The sequence below is a fragment of the Topomyia yanbarensis genome, chromosome 2, assembly GCF_030247195.1.
Source record: "Topomyia yanbarensis strain Yona2022 chromosome 2, ASM3024719v1, whole genome shotgun sequence".
Classification (NCBI taxonomy): Eukaryota; Metazoa; Arthropoda; class Insecta; order Diptera; family Culicidae; genus Topomyia; species Topomyia yanbarensis.
In genome coordinates, this window is record NC_080671.1 from 418374332 (window position 1) to 418392571 (window position 18240).

Sequence of the window (18240 nt, forward strand, 5' to 3'; positions counted from 1 at the left end):
TTTCATCTTTCCTGTCCACAAAAAAGGTGATAAGAAAAACATTGACAATTATCGAGGAATTTCTGCGCTCTGTGCCATTTCCAAGCTCTTTGAGTTAGTCGTGGTGGAGTCAGTGTTTTTTCACTGTAAGGAATATATTTCTAAAGACCAACACGGATTCATGCCGAATCGATCTACGTCGACGAATCTACTATCTCTAACCTCTTTTGTGTCCGAAGGGTTCGATGCGAATCAACAAACTGATGTTATATATACTGACTTATCTGCAGCTTTCGACAAAATCAATCACGATATCGCAATCGCTAAATTGGGAAAACTTGGCTTCAGTGGATCACTCCTGCGATGGTTTCAATCCTATCTCGTTGGCCGTCAACTCAGTGTGAACATAGGTGTCCAAACTGTTCTCCGCAACGTCTGGTATTCCGCAAGGAAGTCATCTCGGACCATTTATATTCACTCTCTATTTCAACGATGTAAACTATCAGCTGAAAGGACCACGGTTGTCGTATGCAGATGATCTAAAAATTTTCAACAGAATTAGGAGCCGATCGGACGCACAATATTTGCAGCAGCAATTCGACACTTTCAGCAGATGGTGTGAAAACAACCGAATGATTCTGAATCCGGCGAAATGTTCTGTGATATCGTTCACCAGAAAAAAAGATCCCATTGAGTTTGAATATAACTTGTCTGGAGCTCTTGTTTCCCGGGTGAGTTGCGTTAAGGATCTTGGAGTGCTGTTAGATTCGAAACTTACATTTAAGAATCACATTTCGTATGTTGTTGGTAAAGCATCGCGAAGCCTGGGTTTCATTTTCCGTACGGCTAAATCCTTTACAGACATTTACTGTCTCAAAAGCCAATACTGCTCTTTAGTGCGCTCTACGCTGGAGTATTGTTCGGCGGTCTGGAACCCGAATTACATGAACAGCAGCGATCGAATTGAAGGCGTTCAACGAAAATTTATACGGTATGCTCTTCGACGCCTGCCTTGGCGCGATCCTGTTCGTCTACCAAGCTACGAGAGTCGGTGTCAACTCATCCAGCTCGATACTCTCCAGCGTCGTAGAGAAACTGCAAGAACCTTATTCATCTCTGATCTTCTGTCAGGACGCATCGATTCTCCAGATTTACTAGAGCGAGTTAACATCCAAGCAAGGTCCAGAACGTTACGCGGAAACGTTCTTCTGAGAGTGCCGTTTCGACGAACTATTCAAACAGCTAATGCCGCTATCACGGGACTACAACGCCTCTTCAATCGTGTGTCGCACTTGTTCGACTTTCATTTGTCTCGAATATCATTAAGAAATCGATTCCTGCAGTTTTTTAGATGTAATTAGTTTAAGTTTCCATCATTAGGGCCGAGTACGCCTGTTGATGTGCGTGATAAATAAATAAATAAATTTTCATGAAACACAATCAATTGTATTTTCGCCGCATTAGTAGAAATTTTCCATTTTTCAGGTAATCATTGAAAATACTCAAGCTTCGTTGCAGTCGACTGCAGATACTACGAAGACTCCTACCAGTGGCTGAGATGCTAGTATCATAGAAAAGTTTACAGCCTGTAGGTAGATTTGGAAGGTCAGAGGTAAAAATATTGTATAGGATTGGTGCGACGCTTGATCCTTGAGGGACGCCTGCTTTAACGGGTAGCTTATAAGATTTACAATTCTGATAAGAAACCTGTAGGGTACGGTTAGTAAGATAATTTTTAATTATCTTTATTATGTAAATTGGAAAATTGAAACCCTACATTTTGGCAATAAATCCTTTCTGCCAAACACTATCGAAAGCTTTTTCGATATCTAGGAGAGCAACTTCAGTGGAATAGCCCTCTGAGATATTTACCTTTATCGTGTTAGTTACTCTCACAAGTTGATGAGTAGTTGAATGTCCAGTACGAAATCCAAACTGTTCAGGATAATAAATAGAATTCTCATTGATATGTGACATCATTCTAGTTAGGATAATTTTTTTCAAATAATTTACTAACAGAAAACAAACTAATTGGTCGATAGCTAGATGCTTCTGCTGGGGTTTTATCTGGCTTCAAAATAGGAATAACCTTGGCATTTTTCCATCTTTCAGGAAAGTATGCTAATTCAAAACATTTGTTGAATATTTTGACCAAGTGTCTCATGGTGATTTCGGGAAGGTTTTTAAAAAGAATGTTGAAAATTCCATCATAACCTGGAGCTTTCATATTTTTTAACTTTTTCATGATGGATTTGATCTCATCATAGTTTGTTTCAACAATATCATCTAGAGACAATACTTGATTTGAAACGTTTTCATATTTTTGTAAGACTTCGGTTTCAATAGGACTCACAACGTTGAGATTAAAATTTTGGACGCTTTCAAACTGCTGAGCAAGTTTTTGAGCTTTTTCTTCGTTTGAAAGAAGTATGTGGTCACCTTCCTTCAAAGCTGGAATTGGTTTCTGAGGTTTCTTAAAAACCTTAGAAAGTTCCAGAAAGGTTTGGAATTTGGTTTGATTTGCTCAACCTCTTTCGCGAAATTTTCCTTTCTTAAGAGTGTGAATCTATGTTTAATTTATTTTTGTGGATCCTGATAGATGCATTTCATAGCAGGATCACGAGAACGTTGATATTGACGTCTTCGAACATTCTTCAAGCGAATCAGAAGTTGAAGATCGTCGTCAATAATAGGAGTACTAAATTTTTCTATGTTGTTGGTACTGATAAATTTCTAGCATCAACCATAGATATACTTAAATTTCGTAATGCCGTATCGATGTCAGCTTTATTTTGTAAATCAAGTTCATGATTAAAATTATTCTCAATATAAGTTTTGTACCTTTCCAAATTCGCTTTGTGATAATTGACCACTGAGCTAATGGGATTGGAAACAGCTTCTTGAGAAAGTGAAAAAGTTACTGGAAGATGATCAGAATCAAAGTAAGCATGTGTAATCAATTCGCTACAAAGGTGACTTTGATCTGTCAAAACCAAATCAATTGTTGATGAATTTCTTACAGACGAATAGCACGTAGGACCATTCGGGAACAAAATTGAATAATAACCAGCAGAGCAATCATTAAAAAGTACTTTACCGTTGGAATTGCTTTGAGCATTATTCCAGGCTCGGTGTTTGACGTTAAAATCACCGATTATGAAGAATTTCGACCGATTTCTTGTAAGGTTTTGTAAGTCTCCTTTCAAGAAATTAATTTTCTCGCCAGTGCACTGAAAAGGCAAATAGGCTGCAGCAATAAAAATGATACCAAGATCGGTTTCAACCTCGATACCCAAACTTTCGATCACATTGGTGTCAAGAGACGGCGTAATAATACAATTCGATCAAATCGATGAATAACAAAATTATAGTTACTCTTCAATTTAATCTTTGGTTTTAAAAAGGTTTCGGTCACAACGCCTATATGCACATTATTTATCGCCTTGAAGTTGTAAAATTCGTCTTCGCACGTTTTTAATGAACGAGCATTCCAATAGAATAAATTTAAGCGATTATTTAAAGTCATTATTAAACTTTAATTTCATTACAATTTTGTTGGCAAATTCCAACCGCGCTTGCAAAGCTTCAAAAATTTAACATTGCAATCATCATAGGTAACATAGACTCTTGCAAGTATTTTAATTGTTCTTCCGTTACGCTACCTAGATCCATTGGACTAAAGCAAGCGTTGGGTGCAAACGAGTTTGTGGGCGTGGTAACTGTAGCCGTTATTTTGGCCTTTTTACCTGCCACTGAAGCATAAGATGACACACCATTGTAGGATGGTGTGACGGAGGTAGAAGAAGTTGTTGATCTATTTTGAATCGGATTAACACGTTTGAGCGTGTTTTCTTGAAGTGTACCACAAGAAGTAGGTACATTTTTTATTTGTTGTTTTTGTTGTCTACGACACTAGGTCAGATTTTGAATTCTGTCCCCATGTCATCCATAATGTTCCCAGTTTACTCGCACGTGAAACATAAAACGTGCTTTTTCAAATACTTTCAAGTTATTAAACTCATTACGGTTAAAATGAATTAAATAAAGCTCCTGCATAATTCCAGAGCGTACTGACATGTTATCGCCGCTAGCCTTTCTCTTCATAAGAATAGCTTGAGAAGAAGAAAAGCCAAGTAAATTTTTCAAGCCGTTGGATATTTCATCCAAACTTTGACCTTGTGGTAGCCCTTTCAAGACAGCCTTGAATGGTCTATCTGTCTTGAAATCATATGAATAAAATTTATATAACTTCTCCGTAAGATACTGGAGCAGTCGTTTGTGGCCAATCAATCCTCCGCTGTAACTCGACATTCTCCTCTTCGCCCAATCTGAAAAGGGACTTTCACGTCCGGAAGAAACGTCGAAAGCTCAGTTCGAAAGGTTTTGAAGTCGGAGATCATCACTGTTATAGGCGGAGGTGATTGCGGTTTCTTCTCATTGGCATTATGCGCAATGCGTGGAAATTTAGAAATTTCATCAGCTTCACATTCGGATAAAACATCGAATGAATTGCTGCAGCCAATTGAATTTTCGGGTAGAGAAGACACCCTTTTCCGTTTAGCTTTAATTTTTAGCACACGGCCTTTCTGGGAGGACCCAGGCATGTTGGAAGAATTAAATATTTCTTTAGGCTGAATTGTTCTTGAAATATGTTTTAGTCTTCAAAAAGACTGATTGAGTAGAAAAAGTATGTACTCTTGAGAAAGACTAATTGTCAAAAAAAATATAGGTAGTCTTGAGAAAGACTGTTGGTGTTGAAAAACTCTAGGTAAACCAGAAGCTATCAAGATTTGTGACCGGTTCGAACGAAGGTTCAAGCCGGTATGATGATCCCTTGCTTGTATTCTGATTTCAGATGTATATGAGTGGTGAAAGACTGACTTAATCATCTGTCACTGGGATGTATTGTTCATTGATTTGCGGAGGTCACGAAGCGTGGTCGCACATTACGCCAAATCGTCTCTGTTGATATTTTTACCCTACACTGATGCCCCGTAATGAAGGTACGCATTCATTCGGCTATTCCTTTCTCCTTTCCTTTTCTACAGGTGAATATTCTGTGTCTCCGTTCATAACTGCAATACTGTCAGCTATTGTTTTTGATTTCACTAATACTTACTTATCATAAACAGTAATTACAATTATTAAATCACACGCAGAAATAATTACTCGACATTCCATCTACACATTCGTCTTCTATAGAAGTACCACAGTTTTTCATTCTTAGTTTTTTGTTATTCTTGCAGCTCAACATTAGCAAAACTATCGCTCTTATTAAGAACATATTAGAATGTGAAGCTATCTACAAGAATATCAGCATGTAATCATGATATAAGAAAAGAGTAAATCCCACAAGTACATGTTGCATAATGTTTCGTATTTTATTTGGATGATCGCCGGAAAAATTAATCACAGACAGAAACCACGAAAAATTCGCTGCGCGATGGAAAATTGAACGAAATCGATTTAATAAAATATAAGCAATGCTGCTCACAGTCGGCTGTCCGGAGTTCAAGTTGCTTATTTGGCCAATCAGATTGATACAAAAAAAGATAATTTTCCGAAATTCTCAGCAGCCGGCTGCCCAGAGCAATTTTTACATGATGATATTGGCACACTCATTAACAAATATTCCCTTCCCGTAATACATGTGGAGATGTAGATGATTCCTCGGTATCTTGCAGCAACATGTGTCGGACTAACATTCCTTCCTTCCTCAGAAGATCTGCATTCGAACGTGGCCGGTGTTGGTATTGATCAGCATGCAGGGATCAATACAAATTGTACAATCTGGCTCATCATGCTAGCCCCAAGCATGTTGTTCCAATGAACATTTTTCAATATCAATTGGTTCTGATCAGTAACGGAATAGCAACCACGGGCGATCTCTTATGCTTACGCTTATGCGTGTTCATCACGTTTTCTAGGTTGAGTTTCGAGAAAAATATGCATTGTTATAACTGATTGCGATGGATTTGTTGTTCGAATTTGTCCGATCAGTTCCCGGCAGATCAACTTGGACACCAGAACCGACGTTGAATCCAAAACAAAACACTACCTGTGTTCCCAGACAAGACAGCGGATGCTATCGCATAAGCACAAAAGTTCCAATCGTTGATAAGATCATAACGAAATCGGAACAGGGTTCGACCAGCAAAACTAATGCAACATTATTATTGGATGAAATGGTCTCAGTCAAATTTTCTTATTAGGGAACCATATACTTGTGGTGCGAGTTGAGTCCACGGACTTGATGAGAAAGGAATTCAATTCTATTTCAACTGATATGAGGTAAATGTTGCTATTTTGCTAAAGGATTCATCAAGTAACAATTCTCTACAGTATAAATGTTACACCTCCTCTGTCGAACAAATCTTCACAATGTATTATCCGGGAATGAATCATTTTTTTACTTCATTCAGTCAGGGTTCAAGGCCTCTCAAATATTCACAACACGCTCACAATACTAACACTACACCCTGCTGATAATTACGTTAGTGAACAGAACTGATACAACAAAGAGCTACCAGGGATTTGTTGAAACCAAACCTCGTAGCTTGAAGGGCCTAAGCTAGGTCCCGCGGTCAGTGGTAATGTTATAAGTGACACAGAAACTACATTTACCCCTAACTGAGCACACGCGGTGGCAAACCACCAATCAATGACGTTGGCGCACTACACTGGTTTGGGGCGCCAGAAGTGTGACCAAGCAAAAACACCTACAGCCCACTCATCTCATTCCACCCCGTCCACAAGCCACACAGCATCACCGCATCACATCCATTCAGGAAGTTGTACGACAATCAATATTTGCTCCCCATTATAGTAAATGCGACCATCGACGCACGGCAGGGTTGTAGGGGGCATCAGTCCGGGTGCAGGTTGAATACATACTTACGGCCCGAAGGGAGCGCTACACTGTTTCAAGGCTGTGCTGCGCTATGATAGCAACAGATAATAATAAAAATAGGCGCGCTTTTGAGTTATTCATTTTGAGTTGAGAGCGGCACGTGTTTTGGAGCTTTTGCTGCCCTCTCGAAGGGACTCCGAATTATAATACTTACAAAGTTTAATGAATGCGCGGTAGGGACGATTATGTTTTACAGTTCGCCGAACCAGGGAAGGTCGTTTGAAAAAGTGTATTCATGTCTAAAACGTACGAGGGTGGTGGAGAGTAAGGACGTTGCGATATTTTCGATACTAGTACGGAATCGATACTTCTGTTTCCGATGCTCGATTTTTTGGTATCGATACTTCAATCACGATACTTTACTGATATCGATACAATCTTCACGATATCGAAAAGAATCGAATGAACCAGTAGTTGGAAGTATTCGGTTCGGAATTATGAACGATTTTGGAATTGTTTCCGAGTGGAATGTGATAATCGAGTGAATGTGAACGATTTTGGAATTGTTTCCGAGTGGAATGTGATAATAAGTGGAATTGTTTCCGAGTGGAATGTGATAATTCAGGCTAAACCATTGCGGAATCGGTTGTTACATTTGAGTTGCTACAATAACTGGAGCACCAATCGCATTTGATGAAAACATCGATTCCGAACATTGCCCATTATTTGACAGTCCATGAGACTTTCTGATCAGCCAAATTATTTATTGTTTATCTTTTCTGACATTCGACGTCTGACATAATCGTCGACTGGATCCAACATCAAACGAATCAGATCAATAAAATATATTTGTCGAATGGGTTTTTCTGTTCCCAGGAGCAGAGCAAAACGTTAACTGACAAAACCCACTACTGAATTTGCAAACAACGGTTTGCAGATAACCTAATTCAGGGAATTAAGCTACTGTAAAAGCACAGACTAACAGACATAACACTCGAAAACAATGCTTCGCCCGCTTTAACGGTCATTTTAAATATATTTGTAGTTGGGACTGTGCCCACATTTGAAATTATGGCGCCACTGACCTATGAACAAGCAGATGGGGGATAGACCACTAGTGAAAAATTGTTCCCAAACCTGAGGGGTAACCCATCAGCAAATGAGTGTTTGGGACTGTGCATAAAAGGTGGAGCTAGTGTTCTGGGAAAATTGCCGGATCGATGTTTTTATGGGAATTCCCTCATAGTGTTATGTCTGTTAGTCTGTGGTAAAAGTGCGGAATCGAATGGCGATACTTTCAAGTATCGATACTACGACTACGATTATATCGAAAGTATCAGTACTTGCATTCGATACCAGTATCGATTCTAAGTATCGATGTATTTTATTATCGAAACGTCCCTAGTGGAGAGCAATTGTCAACGTGATGGAGACGGATTGTTGACCTTTTACTTGGAACGGAGGTGTTTGTTAACAGTTTACATTATTCGAATTTCTCTTTTCTCGTAAGTCGAGATAAATATAAAGATTGTCTGATTCTCTTCTTTCCACGCGATACCTATGTATCACTATTAGGCTATTACGTGCAGTAGCGACATCTGTAGTGATTTTTGTGGGTGTCCCCATGTATCGACGTAACTTCAGGTGTTTTTGTGTTGTAGTTTTTTAAGGATCACGTTTGTTTTTTTCTGGTTCTTGTGCGTTAATTTTGGTTTTTGTAAAGTAATGCGTGTAACGCGAAAGGGTATTCGAAATTCAACAAAATGGCATAACGGTTTTCAGTGTAACCTTACATTTGTTTTTGTAAATCGCGATTGTTCTCGAAAATATACATTGGGGTAGGTTGGCCGAATTTTGCGCGGGGTTGGTTGATCCAGTTGTAAATTTAGCGTAGAGCAATGTGCACTTTGATATTCGTGAAATTCTAACCTTTTTCTGAGTGAAATCGGATATTATGCTAATATTAATGATTTTAAAAAAAAAAATTTACATGAGAAATAAGTAATAAAAATTGAAATTATTGACAAATAGAAATAGGAGATAAGAGACATTAAAAGTTGGAAATTGTTTATAAAAACGGATGATTTCAATATTGCCCCTTCAATCCTAAATTTTTTCCTCCTGATGAGTTCCTGCCAGGATTTGTAACAGATCTACCTAACCCCGAAGAAAACTCGTCCGTCAGCATAGGATCTGCTGCAGATGTAAGCCTGCCTGAAGACGTCAGACCTCTCCCCAAGGCAAGTGCACAAACTGATTAGAAGAAGCTCAAGATTGCAAACGCCGATCGACTCAGATTTGGATCGAGTTCTCAATAAAAACAGCATTGGACGAGAAGAAAAATGTAAGCGTACGCTGGCAGAAGAAAAGAAAGCAGCGGGAGCTGTAAAAGCGTTCACCCAAGCTGCCGAAACCGGGTCTAAAATGTCAAAAAGACTAAAAAGTAAAAAGTGGAGTTTTTTTGCCTTTCTCGTATAGAAAGGATATGCAATCACTCTGAAAATCGTCATCCTAATCCCGGCCCGGAGGGCCGAGTGTCATATCCAATTCAACTCAGTCCGTCCAGATCAGCAAATGTTTGTACGTGGGTGTGCGTTTTTTGGAGAGCATTAATTTTTTTCAAAAAAGCCCTGAGACGGGAAAAACGCTAAAAATCACTGCTTTTACCTAGAACTTGATTCCTTCCCGGCACTACCTTTCGGCCTTTTCTTCGGGGAGGGGTTTTTATGTGCATAGGATCCACTATAATTCAATTACTTAGTAGTTAGTTCCTTCAGTAGAGTTACAGCCCCACTGTTCGACACACCACCAGTTCACCATCCACACATACTGGCAATTTCTGCATGGCAGTCGGAAAGCTGGTAGTTAGGCGATGATAAGTGCTCCTCCCCTACGAAGACAATCTGGGCGGAAAACTTCAGATTGTTTAGTTCGCCGAGCCCTTGGGCTCCCTTGTGCGGACTCAGCTCCCTTATGCCAGTTAGCACCGCAACTCCCTTCGCGTACCATTCAGCGCCACTTACTCGTTGAGTGCCAGACTTGTTCGCGAACTACTCGGTCTAGTCCTCGACGGTGGACCTAGCCTACTCCGACGGAAAATTCCCCGGCGAGAGAAGTTCTCCTGAAACTGAGCCAACCAGCCAGGTGTCGAGGTCAGTTCGGCGATTCTGACGACCCGTATCTGGTGGTGGTGTCTAGTCGCTGTCTATTCAGTCTAGTCCCCGGCTGTGAATCCAGCTTACGCCGACGGAGAGTTCTTCGGCGAAGGAAGTTCACCCGATACCGATTCTTCTTTAGTTTTAGCACCACAATGTCTTGAGCCCTTTAGCTCCCTCTCGTTCCATTTCGCTCAACTTCCCCGATGAGCCATTCAGCTCCCGCCCTGACTTGTTTGCGAACTACTCGGTCTAGTGCCCAACGATGGATCTAGCCTACGCCGACGGAGAATTACCCGGCGAGAGAGCCATTTAGCTCTCCGCTTCGTCCCGATCTACTTTAGTCCCCGGCGGTGGGCCTATTCAACGGGCCAGCCAGTAGGTCCATCCAGCGATTCTGGGTGGAGCGTAGCATCCCGTTCACTGGTGCCCCAGCGACCCACTGCTAGCTATTCGATGCGGTTCACTCGGTCTAATCCCCGGCGGTGAATCTAGCCTACTCACGAGCTACCCGGTAGGGTGTCGAGGTCGGACCGGCGATTCCGGTGAAGCTTGACGTCCGGTTCATTGGCGTCCCGAAACTTCCAAACCCGGTGCTACATCGCGTACTACTCAACTGGTCCCCGGCGGTGGGTCTAGTCTACACCGTCGGAGAGTTTCCAGGCGGCGGAATTTCTCTTGAAACCCGATTTGTGGCTTCTTGTTGGTCCCTTCGCCCCTTACTCTGCAGCTCGGAGACAGCGTCCCAGGTATGCTCGTAGTGGCACATTTTTTTAATGATATTACCCACTGTCGTACCAGGCATACCCCTTCGAACTTCTTCGAACCTAGAGCGCGTGTTCCGGTGTCTTGCGCGTCCACACACTCCGGGCAAAGGGGTAACGAATCATGTCCAAACCGATGCGATACTGCCGGAAGCATCCGTGCCCGGACAAAAACTGCGTCAAATGGAAGTTCACCTCTCCATGCTTCCTATGCACCCAAGCCGCCGCATTTTTGATGAGTCGGTGCGTCCATCTTCCTTTCTCCGCGTTATCCCACTCCTGCAGCTATTTAGCTGACGAATCCGCTTGGACCAGTCTCCTTGCGTTACGTGCTTTTCTGCGCTGGTAGCATTCCACGTGCTCCGCCAGGGTGATGCAGATAGGGATCATCCCGGCGATAATGCATACTGCCTCCGACGATATTGTTCTGTAGGCACTCGCGACTCGTACGGCCATCAGCCGGAATGTCCTGTTCAGCTTTTCACGGTTCCGCTTGGTTTTCAGCGCAGCACCCCATGCAGGAACCCCATATCGGAGTATCGATGACGAAACAGTAGATAGCAGACGTCTCGTGCTGCTTCTCGGGCCGCCGACGTTTGGCATGATTCTCGCTATTGCGTTCGTTACCTTCGCCGACTTTTCGCAGGCGTAGTCGACGTGGTTGTTGAAGCTCAACCTGTCGTCGATTATCACTCCCAATTGCTTCAGTGCACGCTTCGATGCACTCACGTGCACTCCGACGCCAATGTGCATCCGCTGAACCGTTTTGCAGTTGCTGACCAACAACACCTCCGTCTTGTAGTGAGCTATTTGCAGCTTGACACCGTTCATCCAGCTCTCGATCGCGTCTATTGTCTCCGTCACCGACACCTCCACTTCTCACCCATCACCGTTAGTGACACGTCGTCCGCGAAACCCACGATTTTCACTTTTCTGGGCAGCTGCAGCGTTAAGACTCCATCGTACATTCTGTTCCAAAGAGTTGGACTGATAATAGAGCCCGCTGTGACTCGCATTGACTTCTGCCCTTCGCTCGGCTCGTCCAGCAGCACTCTGCTCTGGAAGTAGTTCTTCTGGATCTGGCATATATTACAGCGCAGTATCGATCTCCTCTTCGCTTATGTTTAGATGCCTTCTCAGCACTCTCGAGCACTGTCCGAATTGCATCCACTGTCGATGCTGCTTTGCGGAATCCGAACTGCATATTGGACAGTCCGCGCTCACCTTCCGTGAATTTCGTCAACCTGTGAGGGATGATCCTTTCCAGGAGTTTTCCGAGTGTATCCAGCAGACATATGGGCCTGTACGAGGCCGGATCGCCAGGTGGTTTCCCTGGCTTTGACAGCAACACCAGCTTCTGGACCTCCACATTTCGGGGAAGTTGCCTTCATTTAGGCACTTCTGCAGCACCATCCCGAACATGTCCGGATATGCCGGGATCGCAGCTTTCAGCTCCACGTTTGGTATTCCACTTGCCGATCGTGCTTGTTTGCTCCTTTTTCTTCGCTTCGGTGGCCATATATTTGGATCGTGTTTCGGGACAAGACCCACATTTCGGCTGGCGTCGTCGGGCACTTCATTTTCTCCATTACGACTTGGTATGCACCGCCCCTGGGATTGGCGTCTACTTCTCGGCACAGTTCCTTGTGGCAATCTGACTTGCTAAGTCTGATCTCCCGTTTTAAAGCGGTCCTAGCTTTCCGAAACACTGCCTTGTGCTCTTCTCTATCTGGCTCTCGCGTCGTTCTTGAAGCCCGCTTTCTGGCTCTGAGACAAGCAGCGCGTAGTGTCTCTTCCACCAGTAAGCTAGACGCCGTTGATTGTGTGGTTTCAGTTTTCTAGGCAGTATGGCGTCACAAACCGCCACAATTCTTCTTGTTAGGTCAGCCATATCCACGTTCTTGGTCCCGCCGTTCGGCCGAAGTTCCTCAACAAAGAGGTCTTTGTTGAAGGCTTCCGTCTTCCACTTTCGCAGCAGCAGAGTTCGTTGACCGATATGGTAGCGAATCGCCTGGTGGTTACTATGCGTATACGTTTCGTATACTCTCCAATCCATTTTCGCCGTCAGACAAGGACTACAGAATGTGATGTCGATGATGGACTCCCTCTCGTCTCTCCGAAATGTGCTAACAGAACCTTCATTGTACAATCGGACGTCTAACTTCGCTAGAGCTTCCTGCACGATACACCCTCTTGTGTTGGTTACTCTACTGCCCCACTCTGCATCCCAGGCGTTGAGGTCACCACCAATGACTACCAGCTTCCGACCGATCAACTGCTCCAGCATTAGGCTAAAATGCTCTACTAACCACCTTGGAGGAGCGTAACAGCTGCACACGAAGACGCCGTTGATTTTGGCGATCACGAAGCTATCGTATGAGCGTGCTATTAATTCTTGAATGGGGAATCTGCCCATAACCTGTATCGCAGCTGTTCCCGATCTATCTGTCACCCAGTTACCGCTATTAGAGGGGACTTGATAAGGCTCTGCAATAAAAGCAACATAACACATTGTTTCTGTCGTGGACTGCCACAACAGTTGCTGTGCCGTATCACAGTGATTCAGATTTATCTGGGTTGGCCTGCAATCGCCTTCCTATAGGCAGGGCATTTAAGGTCACCCGTCTAATGGTAATTTCCGTCCGCTGGAGTGCAAAGCAAGCACTTCGGCCTCTACGTGCAGCCTCTTGCAAGTTTACCCGCATTTCCAGCACATCCCGGATCTATCCGGGCCTTTGCAACCCCCTGCCCAATGTCCAAAGCCCAAACACTTGAAGCATTTCTCCGTTTGTTTATTCACTCGTTAGGCGGCTCTCAATGGGCATCTCGACCATCCGACCGTAACTTTTCCTACCTCCAGTGCCTTTTCGGCTGCGGTTACCGGTAAACGAATCATCGCTGTTCTGCGTTCCTCGGTATCCCGGTAAGCCGGACCGTCATGTGCACCTCGCCCAGTTTACAGTGCTGCTTCAGTGCGTCTCAGTTCGTCTTTCATCGTGATTTCATCAAGGTCCTTCCGCACAATCGCCATCTCCTGGTTTAGAAGTTTATCTTCTGGATTTTCACCCATCGATTTGGTAATGGTCTCCTGCAAGGTCGAGCTACTAGTAGTGGAATTCTTCTTCAACTCCAAGAGCATCTCGCCTTTTTGGGTACGCCTGTTTCTTACCACGTTTTCCCCCAAATCTTTCAGTTCCGGGTCCTCTCTGACCTTCTTGAGTAGCGCTGCATACGTCGTCGCGTCATTGGCTTTGACGAGCACGGCTTCTCTCTTTGGCGCCTTCTGACGAGCCGAAGGTTTTACTTTTCTCTTTTGTTCTATATTTCTTATTTTGACGCGAGTCTTTGTTTTTTCTTTTTTATGAACGTGTCCACTTGAAAACAGAGAAAGAATGACCGGAACGGTGAGATTGAAGAAACGTTGAAAATTCATCTTTTTATTGGAAACACTGTGAAAAGATTTGTCCTCATACAGGAATCGAACATGCGATCTCCCAGTCTCTAGTTGGGTGCGTTAATTACTCCGCCATTGAGGAACTGTGATGAAGTCATCCCATATTCCCCACAGTATCGTGATCACCGCCACAACCAAACAGTGATAATAAATATCTCAAGCCTTAGCGCAGTCCACTGGACCTAAAAATAGATAACGAGAGAGATTTGGCCCGATCGATGACATGGAAAGGTGACAATCTGCTTATAGGAGACATTGGGGGTCGATAGGTCAGTTGGGAGGGTTTGAAGGATGTGGCGGTCAGTCAAGAACATACGCGAATGTGCAAATGGCCACACGGTTACTAAATCAAATATATAATGCAAAGTCACATACATGCTAGAACACGTGACATACAAAAGCCCACGCGATCGAACACTTAAAATACAAACGCTCGAGCTCTTCGCGATGATACACGCGATAATGGAGTCCTATTTCCCATTTTATCTGCAATTGTTGTGAGTGATTCTGACAGGGAGCCCTTCCGACAACCCAGCTCTCTAAAAAAATAAAATATTGTCATAATTTGGCTATCATAAACGTTTCTGATCCCAGTGGATCTGGGTTCAATCCCAGTGATGCCCGTTGAGATTTTCCGAGGTGAAAAATTCGTAATCACGTCTTTGGAATGAAATAAAACCATTGGTCCCGGTCCATGTGTGGTGGAATCACCTCCCTAGCGATGTGATAAGTACTTAGTGCAGACAAAGATCGACGGAAAATAAAAATAAGAAAAAACAAAAACAAGAAATTTCTGGGTGCCTTAGCCGTGCACTCTAGTGGTCTAAATGTACTCAACCTCTCCTCTTTCATTTGTACCGTGCTCTCCATATTAAAAATCAGTATCACATGGTTATATGAAGAAATTTAAACACGCGACATACAAACGCCTATACGGTGGGACACATTAACATACAAACGTTCGAACTCTTCACGAGAATGCAATCCTGGTCACAAATGACGCGAACATTACTATCATCCATGCACATCATCACCCGCGATCTCGCAAACATAAACACACTAGTGATTGAGTCAACGTGTTAGTACATGCGAGTTCAACAACACGGTTTCCAGCGCAAACATCCAAACGCGAAAAATTGATGCTTGCCTCAACTTTTAAATTAGAAAAGCGGGTATCTATTCAAGATGGTGGCCTTTCATGATTATTTAGCATTTTAAGTCAAACAAATCGTTCCGTACTGACTTCTCGCAGACCCGTCTTAAATCTACAGTGCTCGGGGTGGAACAATTGATCAATGTGAAAATGGAACTTGTTCTTACAGAAGTTTAACACATACAGCTACATCATTCGAGCCAAGTAGTACTAATAACGTTCTACTCTCTAACCGAGGTTTAAAGGTTTGTATCGAAGTACAACATGCAACAAGACGTCGAATATGAAAATGTCAAAGCCAAGATCCCTATGTATATGGACCTTGGTCTAACGTTAATTCGCCTACACAATCCGGCCCCTCGTACTAGTACTGATTATATTAAAAGATTCATGTCAAAGTATGGAGGAGTGGAATCCATCTCAAACGTCACTTGGAGAAAATTTTTTCCTGGCATGCTCCATGGTGTTCAAGTGGTGCGAATGTGACTGAATCGACCAAACCAATCAAACAAAATCAACAAAAAGCCTTCGACATCAACTTAAACACCATATACGGCCTACCGAAAAAAAATTAATACTGAACAAACAAGATTCCACGGCATCCAAAAGCCAATAATTAACATGCCTAGAGAATAAAAAACAAGAAAGAAGGTGTCTATACCAGAGCCACTCGAAAACACAAGAAGCACCAAACATGCAACAGCAAAAATCAAAGCTCTAGCGACGAGGACATGGACACAAAAACAAGCGAGGGAGAAGGCAAACGACTGAGGGCAAACATGACCATTGCTCACCACCAGGAAAGAAAATTAACGCAAGAAGCGGAAAGCAGTACGCCAAAGACACGAATCCACCGAATTTCGTCCAATTGAAAACTATTGGATAATGACATAGATTCAGCTAGAACTCAGAGAGACCACGGAGAGAGTAAAAAATGCACATGACCTACTTAGAAACTGAACCAAATTGATAAAATGGAAACTTATGAATGGCGTGAAGCTGACTTAATTTATACTAACTGTGCTGAATACATGTACAAAGGATGACGAGCATAGTGTAGTTGGTAAGCCGATTGTACGCAGCTCACCTGGATTCATTTTCCGCACATGGTGTTAGAAATTTTTCTGAAAAAGAGGCGCTACGGTTAAAACTTCCTATAATCGAAACAAAAAAAACATGTATGAAGCTTCCCTCAAACATTGGTTTTTATTTGATAAATACAAGGACTTGGGAAGAACATTGGGAAAATTTCATGTTCTTCCTTTAGTATTTACCATTCTTATTGAATTAGTGAAGATGAATATTAGATATTTTTAAATTTTAAATAACAATCACTAAGTGCATCTACGGGCACTCTACCTAAGATAAGCTAGTAAAGATTAGAAGTTTCAGATAAACCGATAATCTCACCAAACCAAACATCCCGAGAATAGCACAATCCGATGCCGGGTATCAGAAAACGAACTCTTCGAATCCGGCACATTATGTTTGCTTGCATGGCCGCCCAATCAAACCATTAAATATTTACAATAGACAAGACATGCAGCTACCTTATCAGTGTTCCTGTGCGTTCATTGATAGAGTTTTGCATTTCCTTATGTTCGCTTTCGCGACCGTCCCAGGCGTGCTACGTTCAGTGTGGCACACTCGCCCCGAACAGCGCAGATTCTACAGGTCAACTGAGAACCATAAACAAGAAGTATTCTAAAATTAATCATGCTTTCCATTTTCTTCCCTTTTACAGGTCCTGTCGAAATCATTTCACTCGCCGAGAGTTCACACTATGCTTAGTCTCGCCAAATAAGCACCTGGAACGTGATACACAGTACCTGGATATCAGCGACGGTTAGCTAATTCAATTTCTGTGGCGAAGCTCCTATCAGCCAATTAGCACACAGATAAGCAATGCCGAAGAATGATCCACCGTGGAGACAAGAAGAAATCGGACGCTAAAATCTATTCGCGTGTTGAATGAAATTTACCAAAACAGTGACATGAACGGTTAGGATTTACCGCATTTGAAGTGTTAGTGTAAGTGCGTTCGTACGCCCATATGCATAGTGCTAGCAAAGTTTTGTTTTGAAAAAAAATCTATTATCGCCGCAATATGACGGCACTTTCGATACTGGCCTGGCTACTGGCGCGGAGTCTACTGGCAAATTATTGTTTGGGCATACTGCTGTCGTCGGTTTTCCTGCTGAGGAGTGCCAACGCGGATATTCTGGTGTACCAGAATGATCAGGTGAGGCGGACTAACAGAGTTTGTGAAAACAAAACGATTTATTTTGACGGAAAATGTTTTTCTTTCTAATTCTGCGTCGTTCAGCTCTTGGAAGAGTTCAGGGATTATCCAGCCACATTCGGCGGAGACATCCTCGAAAGTGGTCTCAAGGTGCGGGCCATTCAAGCAGACCCGGTTGATGGATGTACGACGCTGGTTGGGCCACCGGAAAACATTACCTCGATGGTTGGCATCGGGGGACCGACGCGTTTTGCGGTTATCATTGCGAGGTACTTGTCTACACGAACGTAAACAAGCCTCTAACGCAATCTGGTGCTCAATAGGTATATTCATGTTTTTTTTTCTTTTTAGATATAATTGCTCGTTTGAGGATAAAGTTCGCAATGCACAGAAGGCAGGATTTGCTGCCGTAATAGTTCACAACGTCGGCAGTAACGATCTTGGTAAGTTGCGTACGCAAAAGCCTACTCCACAATTTATGTACGGTTAGTCCGGTAGAGTTTCATTACAAATGTTGGTATTCTGACTCCAGAATGAATATCTCATGATTCAACAACACATTTACATGGCAGAGGTTTTAATCGTTTTATTACTATCAAACTACAACCAATTATATGACCAGTTGGATGGCTGGTACATGAGG

The 18240-nt window shown here is 42.8% G+C and overlaps 1 protein-coding gene across 1 annotated transcript in view; it reads left to right on the top strand.

Moving 5' to 3' along the window:
* Nucleotides 1-18240, top strand: part of LOC131685206 (E3 ubiquitin-protein ligase RNF13) — a 52551-nt gene that overhangs the window by 10993 nt on the left and 23318 nt on the right. The window contains exons 2-4 of the mRNA XM_058968767.1: nucleotides 17100-17597; nucleotides 17682-17866; nucleotides 17949-18040. Coding sequence (XP_058824750.1) covers nucleotides 17463-17597; nucleotides 17682-17866; nucleotides 17949-18040 — 412 coding nt within the window. The 5' untranslated portion in view covers nucleotides 17100-17462. The remainder of the gene's footprint in view (nucleotides 1-17099; nucleotides 17598-17681; nucleotides 17867-17948; nucleotides 18041-18240) is intronic.